The sequence below is a fragment of the Antechinus flavipes genome, chromosome 4, assembly GCF_016432865.1.
Source record: "Antechinus flavipes isolate AdamAnt ecotype Samford, QLD, Australia chromosome 4, AdamAnt_v2, whole genome shotgun sequence".
In the NCBI taxonomy this organism is placed as follows: domain Eukaryota; kingdom Metazoa; phylum Chordata; class Mammalia; order Dasyuromorphia; family Dasyuridae; genus Antechinus; species Antechinus flavipes.
The window spans coordinates 12,339,983-12,363,451 of record NC_067401.1 but is presented as its reverse complement, the minus strand read 5'-3'; the positions used below and the strand labels follow the sequence as shown (position 1 = coordinate 12,363,451).

The 23,469-nt window shown below is 43.9% G+C and overlaps 1 protein-coding gene across 1 annotated transcript; it reads right to left on the bottom strand.

Moving 5' to 3' along the window:
• Positions 1–7,572: 7,572 nt before the first annotated feature.
• On the bottom strand, positions 7,573–23,184 carry LOC127563523 (nmrA-like family domain-containing protein 1). Its single transcript, XM_052000060.1, has 5 exons — positions 23,041–23,184; positions 19,746–19,984; positions 15,787–16,036; positions 13,238–13,428; positions 7,573–8,525 (listed from the first exon to the last, which is right to left on the bottom strand). Exons 1-5 carry the CDS (start codon positions 23,078–23,080, stop codon positions 8,346–8,348), a joined length of 900 nt encoding a protein of 299 aa, XP_051856020.1. The 5' UTR covers positions 23,081–23,184; the 3' UTR covers positions 7,573–8,345.
• Positions 23,185–23,469: the final 285 nt, after the last annotated feature.

The following is a 23,469-nucleotide window of genomic DNA, read 5'->3' as shown; positions in this document are numbered from 1 at the left end:
TTCCACTCATTGCTCCCATTTCTGAGGCCGGGTGGAGCGAGTTTAATCACTTCCTTCCTTGACAGCTCTTCAAATATTTGAGGACGGTTTTTAGAGGACCCATAAGCCTTCTCTTCTCCAGGCTAAATAGGCTCAGCTCCTTCTTGTCTCTTGCTATTTTTTCTACGTACCTACTCCTCTCCACGGTTGCAGCTTAGCAGATATTTGTTGGCAGTTTTCCCTATCTCATTCCCCTCCAATTTTTTTTCAGTTTAAGGACTTCTTGGTCAAATACCAAACAACTGGACCGTGTCCTTGGCCCTACTTCAGACATCTGATTTCTAGAAGAGACTGGCTAATCACTTCCCTTAAGTTGTCTAAAACAAGGTTTGGGCGTCTTTGAAAAGAGATTAACTAGTGACTAAAGAAAAAGTAAAATAAAACAAAATATAGAGACGCAATCGATACCAATGAGTTTGCAGCACACAGTGACCTTGCCTTAATTGGAATAGTCAAGATACAACTTGGCTTAGTTTGGCTTGGCTTAACTTGACTTGATAACCCAGCTGTAATGGGGTCACCCTGTGAATTTCTCTTTATCATCTCAACTCTAGATAAGGATGGCACTTTCCTATTTAGCGCCAAACACCTTCCTCCCTTTCTTTCCCTCATATAAGCCAAACATCTGTATCTACTGTTTGTCTGTTAGTCAAGGCGAATGGAGAAAAATACTATTAATTCCATTTTGGAATCCTGCTCTGCCCTTTACCACCTATGTGATCCTGAGCAAGCCATTCACTTCTCTGGGTCTCAGTTTCCTCCTCTGTAAAATGGGGGGGCGGGGTGGAGTAATACCAGCTGATCTCTAAGTTCCTTTCTAACTATGGTTCGATGATCTAGATTCTCGAACCGATCTTTCAGCTGACCTCCAATCTCACATCTCCACTGGTCTTTCAGACATTCCAAATGGGTCATCCAGTAGACATCATGTCCAAAACAGAACTCATTGTCTTTTTGCCCAAACTCCCCCTCTCCTCCTCCCTTCACTCTTACGGTAGAGGTCACCACTGTCTTCCCAGTCCCTCAAGTTCACATCCAAAGAGTCATCCTGGACTCCTTGCAACCTTGTCACTCACCCTCCACCATACCCAACCAGTAACCAAGGGTCTCACAGGAAACTCTAGTTTTAGAAGTATTTGAATGTCTTTTAATTTGTGGGTAAATTGGATTTAAAGGAGGCAGAGTTGCCCAAAAGCCTCGGCCTTACTCTTTCTTCCAGAGCCATCACTCTCCAGTGCTAGGACAGAATCAAAGAGACTGGTGATGACTCAAGGTTCAGTGAATGAACTTCAGCATCTGGCCATTCCACCAGGGGAAGTCTTGACATGCTTGGGGGTAGACACCACCTAATTCCCCATAGGATTGGAGACTCCTTAGGAGGCTGGACCAGAGCTGTTCTGGGAAGTGCACTAGGCAGAAATGAGGAGCGAGCAGATTCCAGGCATGGGAAACACCATGGAAAATGGCGGAGAGGTGGGATGTGCTCTTAGGAGGAAAAGCAAGGAGATCATGTCAACTAGAATGTGCAAAGGAAAGTCCTGAGAAATCCATCTGGAAAGAGGATTTGGACACAGATTATGAAGGTTTTTGAGCAACAAATAGAATTTGCATTTGGGAACTGCTAAAAGTTCTTGAGTGGACGCCCAAGTAGCAGGAATACTAGCATTTCTCCTACTTCCAAGTATTTTCTCTTATTGATTGTCCCCTACACCTAAAGTTCTCTCTCTTCATCTTTGTCCACAGCTTTCCTGACTTCCTTCCAGTCTCAGGGAACTAAAGTCTCCTCTTCTAAAAGAGCCATCTTTTCCCAATCCTCCTTAATTTCTTAATTTCTTCCCACTAAGACTGCCCCCAAGTGATCCTGTGATGATCACTTTTGACAGACTTGGTTCTTCTTGTTCGCAATAAACTATGAGTTTCTTGACAACAGAGCTTTTTGGCTTCTGTCTGTCTTTTTAAAATTTCCAACAATTAGCAGAGCTCCTGGCCCGCCGTGTTTTATAAATGCTAGTTGACTAGCCAAAGGACAATTTGGGAGAGTATAGATAAGGAAATCAATCGGGAGTGATTGCAGTGGTCCATCAGATGCCATGAGGACCTGAATCGGGTGGAGAGAATGGGATGGAAGCCAACAATGCTGAAGAACCAATGAGATTTGGCAATGATTGGATCTGGGGGGAGGAAGGAGAGGAAAGAAGAGTCAGGGATGATTCGGAGGTGGCAAATCTGGGTGACTGGAAGGATGGTGGTGCCCTCCCCAGAGATGAGGACTATTTCTTTTCCTATTGAAAGCAGAGAAATAAGTAATATTTAATCTTTAATTAAGTGATGATATGATATGGTGGAAAAACTGAGTCTAGAGTTTCAAGACCCTGCTTCAAATTGGACCAGTAATGCATGAGTAAGTCATTTTCCCTCAAAGAGCCTCAGTTTTCTCCTCTGTAAAATGGGACCATGAAGTTTATGCTCCCTACAGTGAAGCAGGTAACTTTGTAAACCTTAAAGTGTGATCCAAAAGTGAACTGTGGAGAATCTCTCAAAAGCCGTATAGCCTTGAGAGAAGGACCCTGTAGATAGCAAATTGAAATCAAATCTTCCCCCACCATAATCCTCCCCACCTCCCATCTCTAAGGAGAGACTACTTCTCTCTGTTTCCAAACTCCTTAGTAGATTTTCTCTTCAGGAAGAGGAGAGAAGGGAGGAGTTCAAGGGCACTCAGTCACAGAACTAAGATGCTTAAATGACCAACTGGCTGTGAGCTCTTTTCCAGCTGGGGTTATCAGACCCACTCACCGCTCTTTGATGACTCATCCCTCCTCCATCAGGGACTTTTTCATATGATGACTGTAATTTCATAACATCAAGAATACTTCAAACAGACATCAAGTGATAACAGCTAAAATTTACCCATATTAAGAAAAAGGGCGGTTTTATTTTTTTTAATCTCGTGGATCAAAGTACTTACTTATAAGTGAGGAAACACTGGGGCGGTCCAGTAGGATGTTTCCAGGGTTTCCAGGTGGGGCTGGAGCCAAAAGAAGTAAAACATTCGTAAAAATAATGAGGCTCTTTGGAGAGACAGGGAAAAACACTCCATTCAAAGGCTTCTTTTCAGAAATGAGGAACTATGGGTACAGAATATATGAAGTCAATTTTTTTCCCAATATGGTTTGCTCATTTTGCTGAGTCTTTTTCTTTTTCTACTTTTTTCTACTTCATTATAAGGGTCAGATCCCTGGGATCTCACTGGAAGCTCTCTGGGAAGAAAACTTTGAGAAATATAAGAGATAGCAAAACAAAAGATAGGGATCAAAAATATGTTTTAAAAAAATAATAGTGGAAAAGAGTGTAAAACTGCATACATTTGATCTAGCAGTCCCATTACTGGGTCTGTATCCCAAAGAAATCATAAACAAGGGAAAAGGACGCACACGTGCAAAAATGTTTGCAGCAGCTCTTTTTGTGGTGGCAAAGAACTGGAAACTGAGTGGCTGCCCATCATGGAGAATGGCTGAATAAGTTATGTTACATGAAAGTAATAGTATATCATTGTTCTGTAAAAAATAATGAACAAGCTGATTATAGAAAGGCTTGGAAAGACTTACATGAACTGATGCTGAGTGAAACGAGCAGAATCAGGAAAACACTGTACACAACAATAGCAAGATTATGGTTCTTCTCATCGATGCAGTGATCCAAGGCGATCCCAATAAACTTTGGATGGAAAATGCTTTCCGCATCCAGAGAGAGCTATGGAGATTGAATGTAAATTAACACATGCTATGTTCATTGTTTTTTTCTTCTTCTTTTTTTTTTTCTCTCGTGGTTTTTCCCTTTTGTTCTGATTTTTCTCTCCCAACATGATTCATAGGAAAATATGCCAAAAACATGAATGAACATGTATAGACAAAATAAGATAAAATAATGGTGGAACCGAAAGGCAACCTGGGGAAGGGGAAAGCGAGTTGATTAAGGATTCAGAACACCTGGCACATTTTATTATCCTGGACAACTCTCTAAATTGCTGGGGAAATGTTGGATCTGCTTTGTAAGGAAACTTTCCTTAACCCCAATATGGGGGTCTTGTTTTTTCTTAACTCCAATGTTGGGGTCTTGTTTTTCCTTACCCAAATGTTGGGGTCTTGTTTTTGTCTCTGTCACAAATCACATCAGAGAGAGCCTGGGATAGTATAACCAGCAGCAGGAAGACCTGAGTCCTAAGGCCAGTTTTGCCACTTATGTAGGAAGATGCTAGTAAATGTTTAACAAAAGGTTCTCCAGAGAAATGAGGATAATAATAAATTATCCTGGCTATGTCACAAGATTGTTGTGAAAAGCCCCTTGGAAATGTTAGAGTAACAGATAAACGGCTGTGGTGATGATCAAGAGGAGTTCCAATGAGGCAACTACAAAAGATGATCTCACTTTCCTTTCCAGTTCTAATACGTGATGTTTTGTGAAATATTCATGATAAGATCTTTGCCTGCTTAGTAGCCAGAGCTTGCTTGCAGATGTTATTATAAATAAAATCCTGCTAGAGCTCTGATCCGTGACCAGGAGCATGTGCAGCTTCTACATTAGCAAAAGATTGGACAGGAGTACCCAGTGTCCTTGGCTCCAGCACAAAGCAAAGAGAGCCCACAGAGCACTGGCTTCAACATCAAAGGAGCTGGATTCAAATCCCATCTCTGACGCTGGCTTCCTATAGGACCCTGGGAAAGTTTTTGACTTCTCAGGCCTCAGTTTCCTTATCTGTAAAATGCTCATCCCTTTTCCCCTTTTGATTTTTTTGTGTGCAGAATGATGAATATGGAAATATGTTTAGAAGAAGTGCACTTGTTTGACCTAAATCGGCCTGCTTGCTGTTTTGGGAAGTACCCTGGGCAAGTTATTGACCTCTCAGGCCTCAGTTTCTTTATCTGTAAAACACTCATGCTTTTTTCCCTTTTGATTTTTGTGTGTGTGCAGTATGATGAATATGGAAATATGTTTAGAAGAATTGCAAATGTTTGACCTAAAGTGGCTTGCTATTTTGGGAAGGACCCTGGGCAAGTTATTTGACCTCTCAGGCCTCAGTTTCCTTATCTGTAAAATGCTCATGCTTTTTCCCTTTTCAATTTTTTTTTATGCGCAGAATGATGAATATGGAAACATGTTTAGAAGAATTGCATGTGTTTGACCTAAATTGGATTGTTTGCTGTTTTGGGAAGGGGAGAAGAGAGGGAGAAAAATTTGGAACACAAGGTTTTGCAAAGGTGAATGTTGAGAAGTATCTTTCCATGTATTTAGAAAACTAAAATAGTATAAATCTTTTTAAAAAAGGACTGAATTAGATCATTTCCAAAACCCCCTGTAGTTCTAGAACTGCTATCCTATGATTCCCCTCCCCACCCCAGCCTTGGTTTCTTCATCTGTAAAAGGAAGGGGCTGGCCAAGAGGAGTCAGGAGGTCCCTTCTAGCCCTAGTGCTACACTCCTATACCTCAACTTCCCTGGGCTTGCTTTCTCCTACATCGTAACAAACATAACATCATATGATATGATAGGGTAAAAGGTAGCATTCATGGAGCACTTTCAGTTTTAAAAAGTACTTTACAAATAGAATCCATTTGGCCCTCACAACTACTCTGGGGGGTAGGTGCTGCTATTATCCCCATTTTACAGATGGGAAGATGAGTGACTTACCCAAAGTTACACATCTGGTATCTGAGGCAGGATTCACATTCGGGCCTCTGAGGTTCCTTCCCACTCAATCTGTGGTTCTAGGATCCTAAACCATTCCACCTCCCTGGGCCTCAGTTTTCTCATGTGTAAAATCCATGAGTTGGACCAAATGGCCTTTGTGGTCCCTCTAGCTCTCAAGCTGGGAGCCTATTTAGGAGTCCAAGGAGATAGATAATGGTGAAGAGGAATGTGCTTTCCTTCCTGATGTGGGGTCAGGCTCAAGGCAGCCTTTCGGGTCTCTGAGGGAAAACTACCGAAAGGCCTCACTGGGCTAACTCCCCCCAGAAATTCCCACCTTGGGCCACCCCAAGGTAATAGAGAGGAGCCCAGGATTCCGAGGGCCCCGCACCCAGCAGGGTGGAGGGCAAGAGCCAACTCTTTGGCCATTGGCTGGGTACGGGAGGGCGCCTTCTGCTTTTCCCCCCGGGGCACACTCTGGATGTCATCATTCACTTTCGAGGAGGATTGTGGTCCCTTTATTCTGTGGCTTCTTCTAAGGGGAAGGAAAAGCCAACGGGTGGCCTTCTGGATTCTACCAGTGACAGCAGAGGGCAGCAGAGAGCCACAAGAGTAATGCAGTCTACCCAGGTAAGGAGGAAAAGGGAGACAGGTAGATGTACCCATGGGGCAGGCAGATGTGCCCAGTGGGCAGCAGACCAGAGGAGGGTAGGGATGCCTCTCACCCTGCCTAGGGAACTGGTAGAAGAAATCAGCTTGGGGGGAGGGGGGCACAACTAAAGCTTTAAAAAGACAAAAAACTTTCAGATCCATCTTCAGATTTGACGCTCACAAAAACCATGTTATGGTAACACTGTTATTTCCATTTAAAAGATGGGAAAACTGAGGCTTAGAAAAAAGAATTGACACACTAAACGTCAGACAGTTTGTAAGAAGCAGATGCAGGAGCAGGAGATCTCCCAATCAGGGAGTGCTTTTTCTGTGGTCGGAACATCAGGAAATAGGCAGAGAAATACTTTTTAGGTATGTTCTTGAAAATGACCCTGTCATGTGTTTATACTTAGCAAGGTCACAAGGGTTTTTTGGTTTGTTTTTCCTGAGGCAATTGGGGTTAAGTGACTTGCCCAGGGTCACACAGTCAGGAAGTGTTAAGTGTCTGAGGCCAGATTGGAACTCAGTCCTCCTGACTTCAGGGCTGGGGCTCTATCCACTGTGTCACCGAGCTGCCCCACAATGTCACAAGTGTTAAAGAACCACCTTTAGGGAAATACAGGATTAGGAAGACTATATCCATGACATTGAGAAACATCTGTTCCAGGCCGGATGCTGTCTTGGGAAGATCCCTTCTCTCCAAGAATCCAGTATAGCATAGGTGTTTAATAAATGAATGAAAAAACCTTTATTAAGCATTTACCGTGTTCTAAGCATCACGCTTGTGAAATAATTGTTGAATGAAAGGGTGACTTAATTAATTAGCAGATCTTTCCTGGAAGGTCAGAGTGCTTCCAGGAAGGATGTGCAGTTCTTTTTGCCAACACAGCATATTTTCTCTTTCTTAAAATCAAAATCAGAAGACCTCCAAGGTCCAAATCATGTTGCAGCTGAATGTTAGGTGAGGTAAAAGCTAGCAGAAGAGGAGGAGGAGGGGAAGGAGGTAGAGAAGGAGAAGAATGAGAACGAGGAAGAGGAGGAGGAAAAGGAGGAGGAGAAAAAGGAGGAGGAGAAAGAAGAGAAGGAGGAGGAAGAGGGAAGAAGAAGAAGAAAGAGGAAGAGGAGGAAAAAAGGAGGAGGAGGAAGAGGAAAGAGAAAAGGAGAAACAGGAGCAAGAGGACTAATAACCAACTAGATGCAATTTAATGTTTGCAAAAGATTTTAATGTTTGTAAAGAATTCTACAGACATGAATCTCATCGAAGCCTCACGGCAAAGCTGTGAGGGACTATAAGTATAATCTTCCCATATTACAAAAAAGCAAACTGATGCTCAAAAAGACGAAGCCACTTGTGATCTCAGGGTCAGGATTTGAACTCAAACCCTCCTGCCACAGAGCACTAGGAAGTGCCCAATTTGGACTCAGACCTGGGTTCGGGTCTCAGCTTTGCTACTTATTTCCTGTATGACTTTGGGCCGGCCCCTCCACATTCGTGGGCCTCAGATTGACAAGCTCTAAGTCTTTTCTAAGTTTAAATCAATAATCCCCTGATGACAGACCTAGCCCTTTATCCATCCATCCTGCCCCACTGGCCCTGGGTAAATGGGTAAATAGATGTAGATTATAACAATATTCGCCATCGATAAGAAGGCTTCCAGGAATCTTTCTCCTACGTAAAGAAATCACTTTCCACCAGATTAGTTTGAGTCAGCTCAAGGTTTTGCCCATCTTACCTAGAAGAGAATTGTAGTATGATTTAGAGCTAGAAAGAACAGTTAATCCAAACCCTTCATTTTACAGTAGAGAAACTGAGGCCCAAAGAGGTCAAGAAATGGCCTAAGGTCACAGAGGTTATACATAGCAAAGCCAAGATTGGAACCCAAGGCTCCATGGAAACGACGCTGACCACTGCCTCGGTACTATCATGGTGGAAGTTGTCAAGCCACTGGCCAGACGGAGGAGCTTGAACACTCCCTAGAGCTTCTGGAAGGCCTCTTTGTTCTCTAAGACAAACTGGGAGAAACTCTTGACTTCGGGGTTGAGCTTGTGCGTGAGCTTCACGTCTCTGTCCGGCCTCAAGTAATAGAAACGCATCATGTCAGCCAGCTCCTTGGCTCCGGGGAAGCCCAGCTTCTCATAAGCTTCTGCCGTGATCTTCGAAGAAAAAGAAAGAAAGCAAAAGAGAGAGGGAGGGGAAGGAAACGTTATTATCCTACTATCATGTCAGATTTAGGATATTTTTTTTTAATTTGGGATATACTTTAAAAAAACTGTATATAATCAAGATTTAGAGTTTCATATAATTTTCCTTTTCTGTTCTTTGTCTATGGAAATGTTCATCTGTGTCGGTGTTTGTTGATAAGATCATAGAACAGATCTACGGCTGAAGAGGACCTTAAAAGACATTTAATCCACTTCTACATTTTTCACTTGGGGAAACTGAGGCATAGAGTGGTTACATTGCCTTGCCCAAAGATGCCTAAGTACTAAGTTAGGGATCACAAGATCATATCTTTAAAGGGATTTAGAAGGGACGTAAGAAGCCATCTGTTCCAACCCCTTCGTTTTATACTTGGAAAAACTGAGTCCAGAAGCAACTTGGCCAGGTAGACATATTTTTAAAAAAGAAAATTTTAGAAACATTATTGGCCAGGTGCCAGTGTGTCAACTCAAGAATCACACACAGGATTGTCGTTCAGCTGACAGGCAGGCAGAGGCAAAGAGAAACAGAAACGGGCAGAGAAAGAGAGAGAGAAGAAGGAGAGAGAGAAAGAAAGGAAGGAGAGAAAGAAACAAAAGGAGAAAAAGAGAAAGGGAGGAAAGAGGGGAGAGAGAGACAGAAGGAGAGAAAGAGAGAGGGAAAAAAGGGAGAGACAGAAAGAGACAGACAGAGAGACAGAGATAGAAAGAGAGGAGAGATGGAGGGAGGGATGAGATGGAGAGAGAAAGAAAGGAAGGAGAGAAAGAAACAAAAGGAGAAAAAGAGAAAGGGAGGAAAGAGGGGAGAGAGAGAAAGAAAGAGAGGGAAGGAGGGAGGGAGGAGATGGAGGGAGAAAAAAGGGGAGGATTGTACATGTATAACGTATAACTTATCAAATTGCTTGCTGTCTTGGGCAGGAGAAAGAAAACTTTTGAATTCAAAAGTCTTATTAAAAAAAACAAATAAAAAAACTATCTCTACATGCCATTGGAAAAAATAAAATACTATTTACAAGAAGGGAAGGGAGGAAGACAGAAAAACAGAGGAAGACTGAAAGAAGAGAAAGAGAGAGAGAAGAAGGAGAGAGAGAAAGGAAGAAAAGAGAAAGAAAAGGGAGGAAGGAGGGAAGGAGAAAGCCAGCATTTACTTAGCACTGAGTGCTAAGGACACAGCAACAAGCCAATCCTCAGAGATTGCATTGTAATAAAGGGAGGCAGGACATAATGGGAAGCAGGAACAGGTGTTAGCTCCTCCTTTATAAGGCCGTCCTTCTGCCTGGCTCCTGCTCCTCCCCCTCCTGCTTCCTCTAGAATCTTTCCCAGAATCCATCCCTTCCTCTTCCTGCATCTTCAGTTCCTCCCTCTCTTCTGTCTCCTTCCCATCTAGCTGCAAACATACACAGGCGGGCTCTCCAGTCCTTCCAGCTTTCTACCTCCCGTCCCATCTCTCCCTTCTTCTTCGCTGATAAACGTCTGACAAAATTGTCCCCCAGGCAGCCTCCGCTCCCCCATCACCCACTTGTGATCCAGCCTCTGCCCGACCCATTCTCTGAGGTCATTAGTGACTCTTGGTCTCCAAATCCATTGTCCTCCATTCATTGCTAAGGGTCCTAGAGCCAAAGCCAGAAGGAGATTTAGAAGTGATCTAATAATCCCCTGATTTTGCAGACTTGGTCTAGAAAGGCCCTATTCCTTCCCTTGACACTTTTTGTATGACCTCAGAAAAGTCACTTAATGACCATGGGCGTCAGTTTCCCCATCTGTAGAATGGGAGGGATGGGCTACATGGACTCTAAGGTCCCTTCCGGCTCTGCTTCCATGATTGAAATCTCTTCTTCTCCCAAGGCCTCGGTTTCCCCATCTATAAAACAAGAAAGTTGGCTAGAAGGCCTTTGAGATCTCTTTCCAGATCTAGAGCTCTACTACTAGAGATCCTTTTACAAAGCAAGGGAAAGGGTTCAAATACCATTGATTTGCCAATCCTTAAAAATCCAGTTTTGCGCTGGCTCCAGCTGCTTATTAATAATAAGACCATCGGTCTCTTCTCCAGATCACAACAAATTAGCCAATGGCCACTAGGGAGTGTAGAGACCCCAGGGAGGACCCAGGCCCTGCATCTATTGACAATATATGAAGACTGAAGAGAAAAGATGATGGGGAAACTGATCCTTCAGAGAAAGGAGAGCTGGCCAGGGCAAGATTGGAAGAGCTGCCGGTTAAAGGCTTAAGCTGATGGAGAACCCTGGAGGATGGAAGGAGGAGCAGGGTCATGGGAGGCCAAAGATTAGAGGGCAGCCCTGTGGGCAAGGTGGGAGCCAGGCCCCTGGTGCTCTGTCAATGGGTAAACATCCATCCTTGACATCAAAATGTGAGATTCTCTTTCCAGGTTTGTGCCCAGAAGAGGCAACGTTACAGAGAGGGAAGGACCTTTCCTTGGCAGCAGAAGACCTGGGTTTGAATTTTACCCTAATGCTGAAGACCCCAAAGCTGGAGCTGGAAGAGAGCTCAAAAGCCAGAGTCTAACCTGCTCCCATTTTATGGCCCAGAAGGTTGAATGACAAGGAATATTGGGATCTGAGAGCTTGAGCTCCCAGAGCCTGGAGGGCCCAGTTCAACCTCCTCATGTTAGAAAAGAGGAAACAGGGGAGCTGTTTCCTAGGCTCCTAAAGCCAGAGCTGGTGGAGCTCTTTGTTGTGGATCAACCATGTCTGACTCTGTGACCCCTTTATGGGCTTTCTTGGCAAAGATTCTGGGGTAGTTTGCCATTTCCTTCTCATTTTTACAGATGAGGAAACTGAGGCAAATAGGTCAACGACTTGGCCAGGGTCAGATTTGAACTCAGAAAGATGAATCTTCCGGACTCCGGGCCGTGCATTTTATCCTGCCCCACAAGATGCCTGAGAGACCATTTAGTCCAACCTCCTCATTTTACAGAAGAGTAAACTGAGACCCCGAAAGGTGAGATTACTTTTCCCAGGTCTCAGAGAGCTAAATGACACAAGAGGGGTTTGATGTTCTCAGCGCTCCGTCACATGTTCTTTCTGTTTGCCGGGACTGTGACCGGTGGTCTTCCCCACACTTACATCTGTCAGCTATCATGTGGAGACAACCGGCCCTGCCCTGACTAATGGGGGCCCCACAGAAGTCAGAGCCGTGCCCCCGGCCTCCCTTGTCCCCACACAGTCTCTGTCCAGGCCAGGCTGGGGTCCTGGCCGGGCTCGGCAGGAAGGCCTGAGGGCCGCCACATCCTCCCCGCCATTTCTGGGCCCGTGCAGGAGCTCCTGCACCAGAAGGAGCATTAAATGGCAGACCCGAGGCCGGCTCACTGCTGGGGCTGGGCTGCCACCCTGTGGCCAGATCCAACCTTGTGAAACTAGTGGTAGTCATGATTCAAAAGAAACCAAAACGGACAATTCGGCCCCCGGGGTCCTTGTGGGATCATAGAACTGGAAGGGTTTGGAGGTCCTGGAGTCCAGCCCCCCCAGGGCCATCCACAAACACCTGGGAGGCCCCGAAGCGTACGTGGTCCCCATCTGATCCCTCCACCGGCTGCCCTGTTGTTCTGTTGTTCTGTGACTCTCTGTGACTCCAGGGACCCCAGAGCACCGGGTCCTTCCGGCCTCCGCTATCTCCCAAAGTCCTCCCTGATCCTCCATCCATCTCAGCCTCTGCATCCCCTTCTCCTTTTGTCTTCAATCTTGGCCAACATCAGAGTCCTGTCTTATCCCGATGTTCCCCTAAAATCAAATAAACGTCCCCTGTTTGTTACTCGTGGTCACATGTAAAATGGGGAAGGGGAGCACCCGAGGGCCTCTGGGATCACTCTCCACTCCGCTTCCTGTCTAGTTCCCATAATGGGAATCTTCTCCCGGCCTTGCTCATTGGTGCTTCAAGTCACAAAAGTCCTTCACGCTCTGGCTCTACCCTCTCCCTCCTTTCTGTATTCCAGCCAAACGGGGCCACTTCTTTGGAACATTCTAGCTCCCCAGCAGGTGCTGAAGCCTAGGTCTGGAAGAATGAACGTATGCATAAATGCATGAGCCAATGAAAAAAGGAAGGAACGGAGGGTGAAGAAAGCAATATATGAACGAAGGAATGAAAAAGCGCATGAGTGAATGAATGTATAAATTAAAATGATGTCATTAAATGCCTACTATGTGCCAAGCATTATGTTACACTCTGGAAATATAAAAAAAAGTAAAAAACAAAAAGTTCCCGCTCTCAAGGAGCCTCCACACTAATGGGGTAGAAAATGGGCAAATAAAAATATCCAAATAAGCTGTGTGCAGGACAAATAAAGCGCATAAGAGGCACATGGGGTGGGGTCATAAGGTGTAAGAAGACTGGAGAGGTAGAAGGGTGGGACAAGTCACCAACTCCCTCATTTTCCTCATCTGTAAAATGGGGGCTACAATAGCGTCTGGCTCAGATGAGATCACATGTGTAAAATGCTTAGTAGATCTTAAATTATGATGTAAACATTAATTTTTGAAGCGCAAGGATCCCTCCCCGTTACCGATGAAATCCCATTTTCAACCACCCACTGCCAGTGACTGGTCCCCAGCCTCAAGGATTTTCCCAGAATTCCCAGGTGAAGCAGACGCCTTCCCTGAAGTGTCAGAAAAGGCCTCCACAGTCACTGTCATTTCTGCCCTGCCAAGACTCACCTTGGAGTCTTTAAACACTTTGCCCAGTGTCTGGGAGAGGACGTCCGCATACTGCTGAATTGTCAGGGCCTCCGCGCTGAGACCCACGGCCTTGCCCAGGAATTCCCCCGGGGACTGAAAGATGCTGACGACCGCGGGTCCGAGGTCAGCCACGGAGATGCCGTCCATGGGGATGTCCTTCATAGGCAACACTGACCGACAGGGCAGAACAAAACATTAAAACAGACCCTCCCGGGGCTCCTCCCAGAATCCTCTGGCTGTTCAATGCTTCTCCGGCTAGATACCAGCCCAGTGGGAGACCGCAGTCCCTCAATAAGTACTTGTTAATCACTATTCTAGTTCAGGGGCTGCGCTAGACCCGTGACTGCATGAAGTCTCTGTCTCCAAGGACATCGCCCTCCGTAGGAAGAGACGACATCTGTACAAAATAAATGTGAGGTGATTGATGGGAAACGTTGGGGCACGAGAACTAATGAGGAGAACCAGAGGAAGTAGTCCCTGAGCCAAGCTTTAAAAGCAATGATAGAGAGAAGAAGGGACTATATTCCAGTGCAGGGGAGGGAGAGCCCATGCAAAGGGAAATTACCCCCAAGAAACCTGATTTTTCTGGGTCCAATCTCTCTGGCCACAGCTTGTCTAGACCCTCACGGGGGCTTCAGGGAGGCAGTGTGGTAAAGGGGAAAGAATGCAGCCTCTGGAGACAGAGGACCTGGGTTCAAATCTTCACCTCTGACATTTAGCATCTGTAGGACATTGGACAAGTCCCTTTAGCATCCTGAGGCTATGTAAAATGGGAGAGGGGAGGACCCGATGGCCTCTGGGATTACTCTCAACTCTAGTTCCTGTCTAGTTCCTCCAACCAGTTCTTTCTTTGAAACTCCCATCATGGGAATCTTCCTTGCTCATTGGTGTCCCCACCCTGCCCCTCCCATGACATCAGAGGTGGGAAACTCATTACATCATCTTGAGTGAGACCCTATCAAATAATACCTGGGCCCATTCCACATTTGGGACAGAAGCTATTGTTCATGTCCCCTCCCTGAGAACATCCGCCCCTACAGGGCAATGATTTTTATGGTAACGCTTTTGTCTTTGGGTCCACAGGACGCCGCACAGTGCCCCACAGACACTTAATGTCTTAATAGAAGCCTAATAGGCTTAATAGATGCTAGCTTATTAGCATTTAAAGATTGATCGACATAGTGCCCACTTAAAAGAAATTCTTGTTGATTGAATGATTAGAGACTGGCTTTGGAATCTCCACAGTCTGGAAGTTCCCGAAGTCCCGGGTAGCCCAAAAAGCTATAGCAGATCATTCACTTATTCATTCATCCAAAACTATTTCCCAAGCAAAGTGTTGAGTGTGCTGCTCTGGCTCTGGCTTCAGTCTGGGACCATTAAGTTACATAGACTCTAAGGATCCCAGATCTAGACCTGAAGGGGACCCGGGCCAACAGCTCTCATTTTACAGAGGAGGAAATGGAGCTTAAGTGACTCCGAAGAGCACAGCTTTAGAGTTGGAAAGGACCTAGCAACCCTCCAGTCTAAGTCCCTCATCCTACGAGACCCAGGAGGTTAAGTAACCTTCCACAATCACGTGGGTAGAAGGTCTCAGAAGCAGGATTTGAATCTAGGTCCTTAGACTCCATATCCAGGCTCTTTCTACTACCCCATGTTGCTTCCCAAGTGTCTTATTCATCTTTGCACATCTGTTCCTCATTGCACAGGGACCTTGCATGGCATCACAGACTCGAAGGGATCCAGAAGGGGCCCCAGGGGGTGTCTAGTCCGATTCCTTCATCCCTGTTTTACAGATGAAGAAACTGGGACTAGAGAAGTGATGAGACTTGCCCAAGGTCACACAGCCAGCAAGTATCAAAGATAGAATCAGAATCCAAGTCTGAGTCCAAATCCAGCCCTCTATCCACTAACATTCACCCCGCCTCTCAGGCTATACATGAATGAATGAACAAATGAATGAATGACAGAATGAAAAAATAACTGACCATATGAACAAATGAATAAATGACTATGAATGAATGAATTATCATATGAAGGAAGGAAGGAAGGAATAACCACATGAACAAATGAATGAATGACTGTATGAACAAATGAATGACTATATGAATGAATGAATGACCATATGAAGAAATGAATGAATACTGCATGTATGAATGAATGATTGTAAAATGGATGAGTGATTGTATGAAGAAATGAAGAAATGACTGTATAAAGGAATAAATGAGTGAATGACCATATGAAGGAATGAATGAAAGACCATATAAAGGAATGAATGACCATATGAACAAATGAATAAATGACTACAGAACAAATGAATGACTATATGAATGAATGAATGACCACATGAAGGAATGAAGGAATGACCATCTGAAGGAATGAAAGAAAGACCATGTGAAGGAATGGATGACCATATGAAGAAATGAATGAATGAATGACCATATGAAGGAATGAAGGAATGACCCATAGGAAGGAATGATGAAGGCACAGCACTGTTCCCTGCTAACTCTCACAGTCCTTTTCTATCATACCCAAGTTGTAGTAGTCGCCATCAGACGCCTTCACGGGCTTCCAGATGGTTAGGAAGTTTTCAAAGTATGGCGCTATCCTGACACTGGTCATGGGCACTCCAAGCTCCCAGAAGTATTCTTCCACTTGGCCTTTCCCATCAAAGTGGGGCACCTCCAGTTTCCCTTTGGTCAACTTCTTGACATTCTCCAGACCACTATATACCACGTGCTTCAAGCCCACCTGTTTACTGGCATCAGCTACCATTTTTCCCTGTTTACCAAAATGTAAAAAGAAAAAAAAATTCATTATTTTCATTCTGTTTTCTTTCATTTTTTCTTTTCTAAAGTCATTGCTTTCACATCTGTTCCCTGGTTATTATCATTTTCATGAAACCCCACAAAATCAGAGAGAGAATAAGAGTAATAACTAAATAAAAGCAACAACGATGAGATGATTGGATAGTGTGGTTTTTACTTCTCATTGTCCCAGGAAGTTAACTAAAAACTTCAGAGCAGGTGCCAGGTATGATCTGCATTGGTGGAGAGTTCCTCCTCCGAGTCATTCTCTGGGCCAACAAAATGTCAGGTCTGAGGCCTATCTTAACGGGCCATAAGAAACATAACAGAAGAGATGGAAGAGATGAAGGGAGGCAGGAAGGAACAGATAACTGGAAACCTAAGAAAAAGTTCCAGTCAACAAATATGAAAATGAATTGCATTATTTGAATTCGTCCTTTATAGTTCCATTGGGCTGGAACCAATGGCTATATTTTACATACAAATAACTTCCAACACTATGAATATGAATATATGTAACTATTTCTTTTTTTTAAGTGCTTTGGAAATTTTATTTTATTTTATTTTTTATTGAAGTTTTTATTTTCAAAACATATGCATAGATAATTTTTCAACACTGACCCCTGAAAAACCTTATATTCCAAATTTTTCCCCCAACGCCCTTCCCTAAATGGCAAGTAATCCAATATATGTTAAACATGTGTAATTCCTCTATATATATTTCCATAATTACCATGCTACACCAGAAAAATCCGCTCAAAAAGGAGAAAAGTGATTTAAAAAAAAATGCAAGCAAACAATAATTGAAAAAGTGAAAATGCTGTGTTGTGATCCACATTCAGTCCCCACAGTATTCTCTCTGGGTGCAGATGGCTCTCTCCATCACAAGACCATTGGAACTGGCCTGAATCACTCAGCTATTGAAAAGAGTCACATCCGGGGCAGCTAGGTGGCGCAGTGGATAGAGCCCCAGCCCTGAAGTTAGGAGGACCTTCCAGATCTGGAGCATCTGAGCAAGGGAATCTACATCTTTCTTCCGGACAGCTCCCTGCCTTCAGTCAGGCAGACTTTGAGCAAGACTGAGGACTTTCCCATTGAATAAGGGCACAAACTTGAGTGTATGGATTCCTCAACTTCCCCATCACTACTAATAAGAAAGATAAGGATTGACCAGTGAAGATGTTGATGACAGGCAATCTTCCCCACCCATGCAAATTGGCATTTTCTCTGCAATTTATAATCTTAGGGAGTTTCCTAGAGCTTGGAAAGACCCCGGTCTTCTTGGCTGTGAGGTCACTTCTCTATCCACTATAACAGGGCAGCCTTTAGCTACCTAAAGATTTTTTAAAAGCTATTCAAGGTAACTAAGGTTGTCAGATAAATGACTGGGGAGTTCCTTCTCTTTTTGGTGTATCTCTGACCCCTTGGAAAAGCTGGTAGAGCCTTGGATCCCTTCTCAGAATTATGTTGAAAATAATAAAAGGATATGCTACATTTCAGTTGGAAGCTAATGAAAATAAAGATGGCATTTCTCCCTTCTGCTCTGTATGAATGAGGTATTATTTTACTCCATTTTCTGATTCCTTCACTCAAGCCAGGACTTGTTATTCTGGGTCCTAAATGAATAGAGGCTCACTAATTCTTTGGTTGCCCTCTTTTCCTTATACCCATAAGTGACACAAGATTTGGAAAGGTGCTGAATCCCAATCAGATGCTAGCAAACTCTTATGGGATATTTCTAATCATTCACGTAATTCTTTTTTTTTTTTTTGAGGGGGTAATATATAATCAGGCTGGAAAGAGAGGTTGGACCCAAATTGTAAAAGGCTTTAAGAACTAGACAGAAGAGTTTATATTTTATTTTGGAGTACATGGAATCACTAAATTTTAGAGTAGGGCAGTGACATGGGCAGATCTGTGTTTGATGAAAATCGTTTTGGCAGCTGAGTAGGGTGGAATGGATTGGAGGGAAGACTTGGAGATGAAGGTTAAATTAAGGTGGCAGCTGTATAAGTAAAAGGAAGTGTTCTGGTATGAGATGCTGCAGCTGGGTCTACTAAAATGCTATGGAAACAAACTTTTCATATGCTCTTTGCTCCATAGGTGAGGACATTCATGTAATTCTTGACCCAGAGTCTCCTTAAGCCCTCCAGGCTTAAGCACCCCAAGCCTGGGAACTGACCTGGGTATATTTTCTTTTTCTTACTTTTTATTTATTAGACTTCCACCTGAAATTAGCTTCAAGGAATCCAAAAATAGTTTAGACATAGCTAAGGTCCAACTTTCCCTAAATGTAGGTGATAGCATCAACGATTCTGACACAAGAACTTAAGGTAATAAATTTACATCAAGCCTTAATCTCACTCCAAGTGAAATGTCTCCTTTCCCCAAAGTTCTACATAGTCTCTTTCTCTCTCTCTCTCTCTCTCTCTCTCTCTCTCTCTCTCTCTCTCTCTTCTCTCTCTCTCTCTGTCTCTTTCTCTCTCTCTCTCTCTCTCTCTCTCTGTCTCTTTCTCTCTCTCTCTCTCTCTCTCTGTCTCTCTTTCTCTGTCTGTCTGTCTGTCTCTCTCTCTCTCTTTCTCTTTCTCATAGACACACACACACACACACACACACATACACACACACACCTTGTGCTGTTACTATATGCGTTAGACTTTTCTAAGAAGAAAATATTTTTTGGATCTTCTAGATCCAAAAGATTCTTTTTCTATTAGATTTGTATTGTCTATAATAGCAGGATGACCAGGCCCTTTTCTCTTGCTTCCCCCAAATATGAGCCCCCTTCATTGATCTTCCAGCCAAAGAGGTCACAAGAGTAAACCGATTCTTCTCTTTCCCAGAAGCAAAGTTGTCCAGGAGTTACGCTCCCTTCTCTAAAAGATCAACACCCTGAACACGTGAGCTTGGGCGCACCCATAAGACAACACTCCTGGCTGATGATGCCACAAAATCTTCCATCTCTGGGTAAAAGGCAGCTTCTGGGACCGAGACACCTTGATTTAAAGTTCCTCCTCTTCTACACAGGAGGTTGGGCTGCTCAAGAGCAAACTGGCTCCTTCCCCAGGCCCAGCAGGCAGTACATGACTGCTCCCACCATGGGCTCTTGGGGAAACTCTCCCCGAGCCCCAGTGACTACCATCACTTAGGCCAGAGAAACCGTCTCTGAGACCCCGTTCTCTTGGCTTACACGAAGCACCTGTTAATTCCAGCCACGCGAATGTACTGAAAGTCCCCATCAATGTTCCTGGTGGGATAGAAGAGAACTCTTTTCTCCCATACCATACACTAATAATCTGACATCCAAAAAAAAGGCAAAAGGGACGAGAACAATCTTTGTGTCACTCTCACTTACAGGCCTGAACAGGACCGTTCTCATGACTCCCAGCCAGCCAACATCTTGGGAGAAGCCCACTCATTGGGAACCAATCAGGACTTAGAAATCGTCCTTTCAAGGTCCAGTATACATGAATTCTCCATGAGAGAAAGAGATGTTCATTCAGATGGGGGGACCCCAGCCTCATCAACACTTCCTTGTGCTGATAAGAACGTTGGGTACCAGACGATGAGGTCGGAGAGTTTAGGAGAGTAGATTGTGCTTTTGTTGGTCCCTAAGGCCATCTACTCTTCAGCACTGGACAGAGCCTGCCCCAGCTCTAGCCACCCTTAGCCCTCTTCCCTACCTGCTGCACTTCCTTCTCCATGTTAAAGTCGTCCCAGTAGGTGGTCACCACGAAGGCACCGTAGGCCCCTTTGAACACCCTCTTCATAGCCTCCTGATCATTCAGGTCACACTTCATGACCTCGGCTCCCAGGTCTCGCAGGGCCACAGCCGCAGGTTTGGTCACATCCCGAGTCAGTGCCCTCACAGCAAAGTCTTCGCACTTCAAAAGGGCTCTAGCAACCGAACCACCCTGAGCACCTGGTGAGGAAAAAATAAATTTTAAAATAAATAAATGACTCGATGAATGAAAGTGCATGAGTGCGTATGTGCATATATGTGTGCATATTGGCAATGTGTGAGTAAGAGGGATCAGAAAGAGATGCTCTCAGAGCCCTTGGCTTAGGGTCAGAAAGCCTTGGATTAGTGTGTTTGTACCCATAATTGCTACTTGGATTAAACTATTCCATTTTCCTGATCCTCCATTTCCTTATCTATAAAATGGAGTTAATAATACCAACATTATTAAGAGTTAGACTGAAACATTATGATCCCAATTCTTCCCGTCCCACCCCAATTTACATCTAAAAAAATTGCTGGGAAGCAACTGACAATGGGGAACAGAACAAATATGTATTGGTCCCCTTTTGTGGGCCTCACTCCTCTCTGGTCCCCACGCCACCTCGGCTCTGGTCCTCCTGGAAGGAGTAGTTCCCAGGGGCATCATGGGGCCTGAACGGGCACAGGTGTAAGCCCCTATCCAAATGCCAGTTCTTTTTCTTAGCAGCAGCAGCCTAGATAACAGTCCACATTATGGCAATGACTCCATTCCCCAGGTCTTCTATCGGCCTCCTGCTAAGCTCCAGTAGTGTTTATAGAGCAAAACAGGAGTATATTGAGAAATGTTTAACAACCAGACTGGGTGGGGTGGGTGGGAACCATATACACCACACACTTTTAATCTTAATCTGCCTTTTTGGCATCTTTCTCACCATTTTCTTAAAGTTAGAACAATAACAAAACAATTAAACCAAGCCCTGATTTGGAGCAGTCACTGATTTCTGAGGCATAATTATTGACAATGAAAATTTAATAATGTCTTCTGCTCCAGGATAAAACTCCTACTAAATCTGCTAAACTGCTAAGCTAAGGTGTTAGTTGTTGAGATAGGACAACTGGGAGGTGGGAGGGTCTGTATTTAAATTGGAGACTCCGAAATTAAAAACGTGGCCCTGCCATGGGATCAAGCCATGAATTGTTGATGCTGTAATAGTGAAAGGGCTCCTTTCTCATGTTGTTCTGGCACTTCTTGTTCTCACACGCAATACTACTTGCTCCCCTATCTAAAGTCCTTGAACTTTTCCAACTGGAACAGAGGCTTCTTGCCATCTTCCCAGGACCCATAGAAGCAGGATTGCTGGGTCTTAGCTATCCCCATTTCCTTCGCCAAATACTCACAGACCATCCCTTTAAAACCAAGTTTAAAACCAGGACAGAAAAGCAACGCTCATTACGCTTATCATTTGTGGAATCCATCCAGTGGGACCTGCAGTCAGGAAGACCAAGTTTCAATTGGCATTGGGTACTTATTAGCTGAGTGATCCTGGCTAAGTTACTTTACCTCTGTTTGCCTTAGTTTCCTCCACTGTTAAATACCCTTTAAGTTCCCTTTCTACTATAAAAAGTGATCGGTCTCTTGAGGAAGACACTACTATGGTCATTTCTATTTTACAGATGAGGAAACTGAGGCTTGGAAAGATTGTGACTTTTCCAAGAGACCAGTAATGTCTGAGGTGAACTTTAAATCCAAATCTTTCTCACTCTAAAGTCAAAACTCTATCCACTACTCTTTAGTGTCTCTTGTGGCTTCTTGTCTGAAGAATACATTTCCTAACTCTTCCCATTCATCCCAACCCCCCACATATGCCTTTCTAATTCCTCTTCCAATTAAGAAAATGAAGAGAGAACTGAAGACATTGTTAAATAAAGCAGACTTACACAAATCAAGACATAACCCCCAAAAACAATAAACAAAGGAGGAAAATAGAACAGAAAACTCTTTCAGAGAACATTTCCTGAAATCAAATCAAATTAAATTCTCCTTCTTGCTGCCAACACAAGGAATTTCAGTGGATTCTTTTGTTAAAGATCCCTGGAAGAATTACAGATTGAAAACTGAAAAGGAACTTAGAGATCAATGAGCTCAACCCCTCTCATTTGACAGATGAGGAAACTGAGGACTAAGAAGATGTAAACACTTGCCCACTGTTGAAGAGGACGCTGAATCCAATAGTTCCCATTTTACATGTGAAATATCTGAAGCACAGAGATTAGGAGACTACCCAAGATCATACAAGTATTAAGTAGCAGAGGAAAGATTTGAATCCAAGTCCTATGCCTCCTATGCTTCAGTTGCCTCAGTTCTTTCCACATCCTATTGAAAAGACTTAATCTCTTCCCCAAATCCCATTGGTATAGAATACTCCAAAGTCAGAGTCTATTCTTGATTCGTTCACTCTGTCTCCAATCTAGTTAATATCTTTAAAGACCTTCACAACAACCTTTGAGACAACCTTGATGGAACTTAGCTTTCTCAGATTTAATATTACTTAAGATAATCATAATATAAACTCTATCAACCATAACTTCAAAGGAAGTTAATTTTCCCAGACTAATTTTTTTGGCTTATCTTTAGGGGAGGTCTGGGACCTGGTCTGCCAGGAGTATTCGTCTTAGCTCTCTGACCTTCCCTCTTCATGATGAGCCTTTATGCCTCAAAACCCCAAGACTATATTTCCCTATAAAAGATCTATTTATGCTGAAGATCTTTGCTAAGTTTCTTTCAGGACTAAGCCCATTATGAGGTCCTCTCTCTCCTCATGGTGCCTTCCCTCTAATGGCACCTTTCTCCTTACTCTGGCTAACTCTGGTTAACCTGCCAAGCTCCTTATGGCTCTAACCAGCCAGTCAATGCTTTCTCCCACCCATGGAGTATTTCCTTTCTCTTGGTGAATTGTGAGTTTCCCAGGGAAACTTATCTTTTTTCCTTAGTCACTATAATCTCTCCTAACTCTGTTTTATATTTGCCATTCCTGGTACCTATTTTACTTCCGATTTTTGCCTGTAAACTCTTCCCCTACATAAACCTTTCTTTTGACAAAGAGAATGGCCACACGGTTATTCGAACTAGGTATCGCTCTCTCAGTCTCATCAACATGCTCCTACAGTTGTCCATTGATAGACAGCCTGTGCTGCTCACACTGGAAGAAACTCTTCAGACAGCCTTCCTCCCCCTGGAAAAAGGGAATTCTTGTTACCTGTTGCCCCAAACACAACGATGACTTTCTTGCTTCCCATGTTTCTGAGCCTGGTATCAATCAATGGAAGGACTGTCTGTGAGAAAATCTTCCCTTATAGAGCTTCAGTGCCAGAGTGAAGTGCCCTGCTGCTGTTCAAGTCAGTGCCTGTCGCAGTCTTTAAATGCCCCGCCTTATCTTGCCCTATTCTCAAACAAAGCAGAATAAAAGGGATACTCTGACTCACCATGAGATTGCAGTTTTCTAGAGTAATGAACAGTGGGAAAAAGGCTGAGTCTGGAGTCTTGAGAGACCTGAGTCTGAATCCCACCACTGATGCTTCGCTGTGTGACCCTGGGCAAGTCAATTAACCTGGGAGAGCCTCAGGTTTCTCATCTGTAAGTATGAGGCAACTTGGAGATAAAATTAAACAAGGTGATCAGAGCTTTT